This window comes from Chelon labrosus, assembly GCF_963514085.1.
Source record: "Chelon labrosus genome assembly, chromosome: 12".
Lineage (NCBI taxonomy): Eukaryota > Metazoa > Chordata > Actinopteri > Mugiliformes > Mugilidae > Chelon > Chelon labrosus.
The window spans coordinates 18,430,383-18,441,707 of NC_140345.1; the positions used below are offsets into that span (position 1 = coordinate 18,430,383).

Below are 11,325 nucleotides of genomic sequence, written 5' to 3' on the forward strand. Positions count from 1 at the left end.
TGTGCGTGTGTCTGTGCATTTACAACCCCCCTGCAGAGTTTATGAGTGGGAGGCCTCCACTTGCGGGGGGGGGGGGGGGTTTCATGGATGCTTGTTGTGTTTGTCCTCAATGCAGAGCAATCATTTCACAACTCAGTAACAGAACACTAAAAACAAAACAACTCATCAGCTGCCTTTTCCTTGCATGGTGGTCATATTTCCTTACAACGTCTTCATTACTTTTCCATCCTGTTCTGGATCACATATCTAAAGGAGATAAAAAACACTACGACTACTATTAATACTACTAACCTGGCTCAGTGACGCCACCCTAGACAATGGATACATCTGCCTGGAAGACCATGAAGATAGCTGCTATCAGGGAAAACAAAAGGTCTCAGGATTTGGGTCTACTTGAAGACTGGTGTACAGATATCACAGTTTAGACATTGGTCAAGAATCAGTTTATTCACTGCTGAGGATTTTCTCCTTCGCCTTGGTCAGTGTTTACATTCCACTCCAGATCAAAGCCTGACTGACCAGATAACCAGTTTGGAACAACAAGCCCCTGCTGACTTTGACAGAAATATATTAACCACAAACCACCAAATTATAGACAGCAAATGAACTGCACCACCAGGGTTAATAACACACTGGCCCACTGCTACACAATGATATATTGTAGGGGAGCACATTGTTCTGGTCTGTAGGCAGAATAATAATAATAAGAATAAGAATAAGAATAAGAATAAGAAAATCTTTAATTGTCCCACAATGGGGAAATTGCAGTTTGCAACAGCATACAGAAATGACAGCGATAGAACAGATAATAGACATATTGCACATATTAGGAGTGCTCACCATGGAGCCTAACAGCAGCAGGAAGGAAAGACCTCTATATCTTTCCTTCACACATCGAGGGTGAAGCAGACTGCCACTGAAGCTGCTCCTCAGTCCCTTCAGGTCACCATGGAGGGGGGCCGGACTCATCATCCAGCATGGAGGACAGTTCAGCCAGAAAGAACTCCCCCGTCACCCACCTCCCCCACCGAGTCCAAGGGGCAGCCCAGGACAGAGCTGGACTTCCTGATGATCTTTTCCAGCTTCTTCCTTTCCCTCTCTGCGATGCCACTGCTCCAGACCATTCCACACAGGATGGCCGACTCTACCACAGAGCCTGCAGAGTGCGGCCAGTTCAAACGTTTTATATGGCAGCGATCCCACGTTGCCCATGGTTACGGAGAAAACAGCGCTGAAAAGTGAAGCGTCTCTTCTCTTCTCGATGTAGTGACCACAACTTGGTTCATCAATTGACCCGTGAGATAAAGCAGGAGCTGCAACACAGTTTTGACTACAAAGAGCGTTTTTAAAGCAGAGCAACCTGGATGAACTTAATGAAACTGTGACATCTTACATCTTAAAAAATGGGGACTAGTATAGTGACCATTCACCTCTGCGTTCTGCAGATCACCCAGGGATGGGTGCAGGGGTTGGATGAGTCATTGGATTCTGGTTGGTAGACTTCAGGTCAACATTCAGAATTGTTGGTACAGAAACGGTTTCCTTGAAATTACTCCAGATCACTGTATGCCCAGCTATCTGCAAGTGAATCACCAGCTACATAATAGACAAGAAATAGCAGCTGAGACTGGATGTGTCACTTCCAGTATATGGGCAGTAAGCACTGGGTTCTCCACAGGAACCTGTCCGCTGTCGTTGTCCTTCTACACCAGCGACTACTTCGAGTACTGAGCAATGAAGTTGGCAGACGTATACAAGATGCAGACAAATCTGAATATCAGACAGAAGTAGAGGGTGCTCTGGTCCAGTCAGATCAACCTGGAGCTGCACAAGCACGAGACCGTAGAGATGACAACGGACTTTAGGAGAATCCCCTCTCCTCACATTATCTAACAGCCCTGTGTCAAGTGAGGAGTCCTTCAATTTCACAAAACCTGAAGACCTGAGACCTGCCATAGGAGCTGCTGTTCCACTTCCACACCATCCATCATGGTGTGGTTTGGAGGAGCCACAAAACAGGCTAGAGCAAACACAACCATAGTACTCTTCAAGAACCAGGAAATGGGCAAGGGGAGGTCATTCCACATCCCTCACACTTACGACACAACCTTTTCCAGTTCCTCCCCTCCAGCAGCCAATACAGTTCTCTGTATCCAAAAACTACCGGACACATACCGTAGCATTTGCTTTCCCCATGTCACCACCCTCGTAAACAGCTGACAAGCAACACAATCTCATCCTCATGCATGATGCACATTATTGCTGCTATCACCAGCACTTTATGAGTATGCCTTTACTGTTGTGTAACACATACAGTAACCTACTGATTCAGATGAGTGCATCAGCATATATACATTAATTTGTATCTGTGCAGAACGACCTCCTTCAGTGAAACCTCTGGTGGATTTCAGAGCAAAGTAACAGTTTTCCTTCCTGTCAGGAGCTCATTTGAAATGTGGAGCACAACAACTGAGACCGGAGACAGGCTTGTTTTTTATGCCTCACAGGAAAAAAAATGGATTGCGCCAATAAAATACAAGGCCACGCTTAAAAAAGGCTCTCTGCTGCTTACCTGTCGGAAAGTTTAATGCAACGCAAAAATGATTTTCCTATGTGAAATTCATGTTTACACTGCATTTTAACCAAGCTCAGTGCAAACATTGGATACCATGCAAATATATCCAATGTCATGTGGGAACTACAATGTGATACAGCAGATTCCTCCTGATAACATTTAACAGTGAAACCTGATGTGTCTTTCTACTCATGGTGTTACTGTGATGATCTGGGGGTCTGTGAATAATACAGGAAGTGAGAATCAGAGAAAGTCTTGGGTATGTGAAATGAATGAGGGTGCTATTTTTAGACTGAAGTTCATCAGGGCCTCTCTCGCTCCCACTGCCTCTTTCATAGCCTGATTTAATGTAAAATGCTCTCAGATCACGATACAACACTTCCTTCGTCAATAATCACCTTCTTCTGTTTTATTTTAGACGAAGCAGATCAGTAATCTTGACTGAGAAACGGGGGGGGGGGGGGGGGGGGGGGCTGCACAGTGCAGACATCTGTCACTATAATGGAAGCAAATGATTGAATACTCCTGGGGCAGAATTAAGATAGAGGTGGGGGGAAGTGGGAACTGTGTCTACGTGTGTTACTGCGAAGGGGAGTGCAAGACCCCAAACATCTGTTGTCCTATTCAGAGAGAGTGGATCATTGTTCTTGTCCAAAGCAGACTGATTGGCCCTGCAACATTTTGTCTGGCAATTAAACAGAGATTACAGCAGAGAGCAGGCTTACTTTTGAGCAGATCAAGATAAAGTGTTGTAAAAGCCGGCAGTGGCAGAAGCAAATGGATTGCACAAAGGTAGGAGGCCAATAGCTAATAGATGTGGTTAGTGAAGCCTTGACAAAAGCTAAAATCCACGCTGTTGTAAAATTTTCAGAGCAGAGCAAATCCTTGCTTTCAGCCCAAGTCAGTCCCTGCATACTTAGTTCCTATTTTAGTCACACAGGGGTGATGCAAAACACACCACTCCACTTTCTTCCCTATGTATCTTTTAACAAACCATGAACCACTTGAGATGTGCCTTTCATCAGGAGGTAAAAGGCAGCTGTGGGCGCAGGGCCAAGAATTAAAAACGCCAAATGAGAGTGAGGCAAGTCTGGACCTGATGTTCTGACCTAGTAATTCAGTCTGAAGATGCCTCAAGTTTATGATGTACCTGGGTTAGGACAGACTGTTTCTAACCTGAATAAATGGTCCTCAGCAACCATTTCGTCTTGGAACAACTCACACACTGACCTCTTTTCAGACCAAATCTTTTTCAATTCCCATGTCCATTTCCTGACTGTACAGATTCGGACAAATTGTAGGAGAATTGATGGGCATGCACGACTCGAAATTAAATATTTATAACAATATCAAGCAAGGCCTCCAAACAAATTTGACTCTCGATTATGAAAGAATTTTGTGCTCCAACACTGGCTTGGGATCGTAAGAGAGAAATAAAGAAGAGAGATGGGAAACATAAGGCAGCAGCAAAGACAGAGTGACATAGAAACCATGCTTTTGAATCTCTTGAAACAATTAGAACATGCACTGAACTACTAGCATTTCACTTCATGTCACAGATGGTGGCGTGACTCGTGAACACTGACCTAACTGGATCTTGCTGTGTGTTGCCACAAAAGGAAGCAATGGCCTGAACATTGTACGGTCTTGAAATAAATAAATAAATAAATATATAAATGCTTGTTGATCAATGCCTATTGAAGTCTGTACCAAAAAGTGAATTTCCATTTCTGTACCTTTGGAAAACACACTTACTAAAAAACCTTTGGACAATTACATTTTCTGCAAGGTCAGTTCAAACAATTGAATACAAGGAGAGAGTAGAGCAGCGAGTCTGCATCCAATCAGTGTGTAGACAGAGAGACAGAGAGAGAGAGGGAGAGAGGGAGAGAGAGACGACAGACTGTGCATCATGTCTTCTTCCTTCCAATGGGAACGGCCTGCTGCGTGCAGCTTCATTTCCGTGCAGCCTCGGCCCTCCCAGCGATGATGTAATGTCATGAATATTGAAACAGGTTGCTTGGTGGTCGGGAGGCGCTCGAGTCAGCATCTCCTCAGCCTCCCCATCACCACGACCCTTCAGGTTCCGACAAAACACGCAGAGAAAGGTAAGAAATGGGTTATTTATACTTGGTAATTGCTTTTCTCGTGGGTGCACAGTGTTTTTTTGGTGAATGCAGCTGCATTAACCTGTATGAAGGGCAAATGTCTGACTGTGGTTCACGTTGTGTTCTGATGGCAGGCCTCCGAGGTGGGTTGATTCACTGTTGCTGCTCCCAGTTGTTTATATAGAGGACAATCAATGCAATCAATGAGTTTACAGTGAGTTGTACTTTTTTTTTTTTAACCTTTTAGACTAATGCATTGTTCTTCAATTAAACAGCGTTGACTTATGTGGCAAAAACTGTGCGGATTCTTGGTGCTTTCAAAATGCAAAAAAAACCCCAAAAAAACCCAAAAAAAACTGTGCCACGGGTTCAGTGGGTTAAAAGGATGTTTTATCTGCAGCTTGTGATACTTTTGTAGCCCATTCTCCCATTCATTTTAGCAATGAGTCATCGGGCAGATATGAGGAGTATGGCTGACAGGAAACGGCTCTTTCAGCATACTCAGTATACTCCTGTGAGTCTGGATGTGGCTGAAGAGGCTGGATCATCCTTTGTTTCCGATCGGCCAGAGATCAGATCAGAGGCCACACGTAAAAAAAAAAAACTGCTTTCTGTTAACCAAACAAGCAGCGCTGTTTAATTGGTTGGCTGCTGATCCAGGTTGAATAGCCAATGACATTACCTTCTCTTTGCTCTCCTTTTCTCTCTCTCTCTCGCTGGCTGCCCATCCTTTGGGCGCATATGACGCAAACGTGGCTTGTCGAGCTAATTACCCGAGCTGCAGCTGATCTCACACACATCTTATCAAAAAGGGGGTGAATGACCGAATGCATAATTACTGGTGGTCAGGTACCTGCTGCCAGTTTTCCCTTAACAGTGGCCTCATCTAAATAGCCTCGCGTACAGGCCTGCGTAAAATACACGGTGCTTCCCGGTGTAGCTCTTATCGTTCTCACAATTCTTTTTCCTGTAAGCAAACTTGGGCTATTTGATCGACCTGTAGAGTCACTGTCTATTACTTAGCCTCGCCTTTGTCCCTTTTTTTGTAGCCTTTAGGTCTGAAAAGTCACTTGTTTCGCAGCTACGCGACAATTAGTGAAGAGGATGGATGTTGTCGAGGATGAGCTGAGCCTTTGACACCATGATGAACCCATCATCTGCCGACCCGCCGCGGCAGCCAGACAATAGCAGCCGCAAGCAGCAGCGGTCGTCGTCTCCGGCGGGGCTCAAAGACGCTGGATCTAAAACTACGCAGAAGGGCACCAACTCGTCAAAGCCCGTCGCGTCAAAGCAAGGTGGTGGAGGAGGGGGAGGAAGAAGCAGCCGTGGTCAGTCTCCCGTTTCCACGGGCAGGGAGCGGCAGGCCGGAAGCGCTCCTGCCATCAAAGGCGCGGCTGCTGTCCAGCCCTCTGGTGCTGAAAGTCCGACGCTGAGCAGGCCCACGGCGGCGACGACTGACAGAGGAGCCGTCCAGACAGCCGAGGACAACCCCCGCACTGTCGCCGATGCTTCCTCGCCCTCTAGAACGGATCCGCACCGCGTCGTCTCTGACCAGCCGTGCGCATCAAAATCCCCCAAACTGAGGAGCAAAAATCCGAGAGGAGGGGAGGCCGCCGCGACCACAAGTAGCAACAAGAAGAGCTCCAAAAGCACGGTAGGCTGCGGACCTGGTTTCTGGAAGGAGGGATGCTTGCAGTCCGAGCTGATACAGTTTCACTTGAATAAGAGCTTGGGGAAGAAAGGGACAAAGATGCAGGCGAAATCAGCATCTCCTCCGGCTTCAGAGCCAGAGCTGTCCCCCGAACCGGACAATCCCAAACTGGCTCCACAGCCAGACCAGAGGTTGCAGGACGAGATCGAGAGGCTGGAGGATGAAAACGACGACTTAAAGGTAAAATGACAATATGGTCCATTTTGACTTACAAATAGGACATAGTCTCAGTGTGCGCAATAGTGGCACCTGTTGTAGTCCATTAGGCTGCAAGTAACCACTGCTATAGTGCTACAGATTGGTTTTTGACAAGGTTTGACTAAGTTCCCTTTGTGTACAGACACTGGATTGAATTATTTAGTGACACGTTTTATTTTGTTTCCGTCTTTTGGTAGACTGAAATCGAGGAGATGCGGGCAGAGATGGATGAGATGCGGGACACCTTCTATGAAGAGGACGCTTGCCAGCTGCAGGACATGCGCAGAGAGCTGGAGAGAGCCAACAAGAACTGTCGAATCCTCCAGTACCGACTCAAGAAGGCCGAAAGAAAGAGGCTTAGGTTCACAGAAACTGGCCAAGTGGACGGAGAGCTGCTCAGAAGTCTGGAGCAAGACCTGAAGGTGAGTCTGTGGAGAGCTTATCATCATCTGTATGTGTATGACCACCAACTGTGACTGAAACATCCCTCTTTCCACCTTTCCCTGTGTGTTCCGTCTTGGATCTCCTCCAGGTGGCAAAGGATGTGTCTGTGCGCTTGCACCATGAGCTCGAAAGTGTTGAGGAGAAAAGGACAAGGACGGAGGAGGAGAATGAGAAGCTGAGGCAGCAGCTGATCGAGGTTGAGGTCACCAAACAGGCTCTGCAAAATGAACTCGAGAAAGCCAAAGAGGTGAGAGAAGTGTGTCTAGTTATTTAGAGTGTGAGCAGAGCAGTGTTGGCAGTAATGGGGAATATATCTGTCTCTGACATACAGTATACAAATGTTAAATAGAAAATAATGTGTGTTATTGAATAACTAAATAGATTAAGAATAAAGTATTAGCCCATGTGTTGACTGAATTTAATTTGAAAGACTTTCAATTGCACTAATGGCTTTAAAATAACACTGGCATTAAGAGCAGAATGACTTGACTTGGACTATTTTACCAGAAATGTTCTTGAGGGTGAGTTTAAGCAGTTCTGTTGTTCTATAAATCTGGATGATATTACTGCCTTCAGTAAGAAAACATGAGCTGATGATGACGATGACGATGATGATGATGACGTAACCACTGTTTCCTTGCAGCTCTCATTGAAAAGAAAAGGAAGTAAGGATGTGCAGAGAGCAGAGAGGAAAGCTCCACAGACACCAGTCGAGGTGAGTCAGCATTTACATTATTATAAAGGTATGAACTTGAAAGGTTGTTTTCCAGTGCAATTTGAAAAGGAACTGGACATCAGAGTCTTATTTTTAGCCTGCAAATGCAACATGGAAAAACATGACCATCATCACTTGATTACAATATGTGCTGAGGCGATTAAATATTTTCAGGTATAGATATTTAGTAATGCCACCAAAGAAACTAGAACCACCACACAAAAAGTACATTGCTTGTGATTTGTTTTTCACATTTTTCTCTCTGAAAATACAACAAAAATCAACAACCCATTTTCTTTCTTCATAGGAGGAAAATGAAGACCTGAAATGCCAGCTAGCTTTCATCAAGGAGGAGGCCATCTTGATGAGAAAAAAGATGGCAAAGATCGACAAAGAGAAGGATCGACTTGAGCAGGAGTTGCAGAAATACCGATCCTTCTATGGGGACGTGGACAGCCCTCTGCCTAAAGGTGAGGCCGGAGGGCCTCCCACCACCCGTGAGTCAGAGCTGAAGCTTCGTTTACGCCTCGTGGAGGAAGAGGCGAACATTTTGGGTAGGAAGATTGTGGAGCTGGAGGTGGAGAACAGAGGGCTGAAGGCTGAGTTGGATGACATGAGGGAGGACAGGTACCTGGCACTCATTCATCATAATGTTTGATTTGCAATACAGAAAATGGCCTAATCATTGTCATAGTTAAGTAAGTGAAAGCTCTGTTTACTGAAAGATCTCTTAACCAGCACTTCTCTCCTTGGTTTTCCTAGTCTGGCGGCAGCAGGACTGGATGGCTCTAGCAGTGGAGGTCAGCAGAGCAGAGAGCAGGGCGAGGCCCTGTCAGAGCTGAGGCAGCAGCTTCAACTGGTAGAGGACGAGGCAGAACTTCTCCGTCGAAATTTAGCAGACGTAGAAGAAGAGAACAAAAAGGTAGATGGTGCAGACTGTTATAAAAATAGTTTCGATCATTTCTGCTGTTGTCATTCTTCGAGTCAAGGACAAATTACCTCTTACTGCAAATACAGTAAATCCTTCTAAAGTATAAGCTGAAGCATTAAAACTGTATGGTACAGCATCGGATGCTTAGCACTGTAAAGAACTAATTGATTTTAGTTAAAAGTGCAGCATACTATATATAGTAATACAGAGATTGCTTCCTGATTTCACTCTGCCACACAACACTGCTTTAAATTTAGCAATGTAAGATGATATGTGTCTCCTCTTCCCTATCTGTTGTTGTTATTGGTATCATCAGCAACTTTGAGACGATGTATCAAAGTTAGTTAAACAGCAACACTAAAAAAACATGTGAATAACATTCAGTTTCATCTTTAGGTGACAAATGAGCTGAATAAACTTAAATACAAGGCTGGATCCCATGAAGCTGGATCAAGACATGGAGGAGGTTGGTTTGTTTTTTAATTTTCAGTGAGTCATTGCTGCAGGAGACAAAACCACTGCACAGCAGGGAAAAACATATCTGTCTTCTTTCGGCTTAATAAATCTGTACCAGGTGAAAAATGTGTCTTATAAAACCTCCAGGAACAGTCCATTAAAGTCTAATTTGTGGGTGCTCCACTTTTCATTGTTGCCTTGTTTCAACCCCAGGAGGAGCTGACCTTGCTAAAGTGGAGGCCCTCCAGGAGGAGCTGAAAGCAGCACGTCTGCAGATCAATGAGCTGAGCGGCAAAGTTATGCAGCTCCAGTACGAGAACCGGGTGTTGCTCTCCAATATGCAGCGCTATGACCTGGCCTCACACCTGGGCATACGCAGCAGCCCTCGGGACAGTGATGCAGAGAGTGATGGAGGGCGAGATGATGACACGCCCTCAGCCTCTGCTTCCTCCCCTCGCCTCCTTCCACCTCATCGCAAGCGCGAGGGCCCCATAGGAGGGGAGAGCGACTCTGATGAGGTGAGGAACATCCGCTGCCTCACCCCGACCCGCTCCCTTTACTCACCTGTAGAGAGTCGTTTTTTATCCAGAAGCCTGAAGGACCGGCAACAGATGATAGACATCCGCATCGAGGCGGAGAGGCTGGGTCGGACCATCGATAGGCTCATCGCTGACACCAGCACTATCATCGCTGAAGCCCGAGTATATGTAACTAATGGAGAGCTGTTCAGGCTGGATGAGGATGAGGAAGGAAGCAGGTAGTAAAGCATCCTTAAAAAAACATCCTAGTATTGTTGCTGTTGTGCAAACCTTGCAATCCAAGTTGAAGGATTTTAGTTAATATTCATATTCTGCTCCACAGAATCAGAGAGCATGAACTGTTGTATCGTATCAACGCCCAGATGAAAGCCTTCAGGAAGGAGTTACAGAGCTTCATAGACCGTCTGGACGTCCCCAAGCAGGAGGATAAGCAGGAAGAGGAGCCACTGTCTGTAAGCTGAAGCAAACACACAAATTACTTTAATTGTTTGTTGTCTAATGTGTGCGTTTTTTATTCTAACCACATGTCATTCTGCTCTTCTCTCCCACTTTTACTACTTCTCATTTAACTGCCGTCCCTCAAGATGTTTCAGCCCATTATTTTGCTGATCCTTATTCTCGTTCTGTTTTCCTCACTCTCTTACGCCACCATTTTTAAATTGGTATTTCTGTTCACCCTGTTCTTTGTTCTGTAGAGCACATTATCATATTCAGCATCATGTTATGTACGTTTTCATTGTTTCTTTTTGTTACTTATTCATTCATTTCAGTTCTGTTACGTTCAGCGCATTTCATACGGTCACTCAAGGTACAGGAACTTATCATTATCCAAGTATGACCCAAGCCACTCGTCTGCCCAGATGCTTTCAACATTTAGTGGAGACCACACACACCTGGGAGTGACAGTGAAGTGTTAGGTGAGTTTGCCAATTATGTTTTCTGACTGTCAGCAATGAGTTGTTGTGTCACTTGAATATTAATTAGGGTGGGACTGTATTCAGACCTGTTAGACTTCTCCATGTACTGCGGCTAAAGGTCTAATAACTTTGACAATGAAATCCACTGGCGAATTGTTGATTTGGCGTTTGGTGAAGTTGTTAACTGACTGCTGTCGAGAGGATTTGGACCATTCCCCTGCTAGCGTTAGCGTATGTCTTTTCAGATGAGTGTGCATTGCAGTAGTACTTTTGTTGCATTTCAGGACTGACTTTCATATTCTGCATGTCACGGTAGAATGAGCTTCATCTTTAGTGAAGTATATCCACATGCTAGATGAACCGCTGCTAGTTTGCGGGCTCCTCACCTGTCTTCTAGGAGGCGTCCATGCCGTGATTAGTGAGCAGTCGACATGATGTTTAAAGCGACATAGTACAACAGTGAAGTCACCAAACCGACTAGTCAACTAGCCTATACAACCCCTAGTACATATTGTAAAACTGGTGACATAATGTATGCCTGTGTGGCTCAATCCATTCTCAAACTGAGGCAGGTTGAACCTTTGTTGGCCTCTTTTACCCTTTTACCCCCTCAAGTCCTGAACACCTATGTTTCTGTTGCTAGGTTAGACAAATGACAGCAATGCAAGGTCCATTCCCATAGACAAAACACTGAAAACCTGTAACAATAACGTCTAGAAATAACATGAGGC

At 45.2% G+C, this 11,325-nt stretch overlaps 1 protein-coding gene across 1 annotated transcript; it reads left to right on the forward strand.

Annotated features, from left to right (window-relative positions):
* Positions 1 to 5,824: 5,824 nt before the first annotated feature.
* mtcl3 (MTCL family member 3) lies at positions 5,825 to 11,142 on the forward strand (the record flags this gene model as incomplete). Its single annotated transcript, XM_084556306.1, has 10 exons — positions 5,825 to 6,574; positions 6,790 to 7,014; positions 7,125 to 7,283; positions 7,680 to 7,751; positions 8,059 to 8,378; positions 8,514 to 8,673; positions 9,079 to 9,148; positions 9,352 to 9,895; positions 10,000 to 10,129; positions 10,262 to 11,142. 10 exons carry the CDS (start codon positions 5,825 to 5,827, stop codon positions 10,370 to 10,372), a joined length of 2,541 nt encoding a protein of 846 aa, XP_084412432.1. The 3' UTR covers positions 10,373 to 11,142.
* Between the last annotated feature and the right edge of the window lie 183 nt (positions 11,143 to 11,325).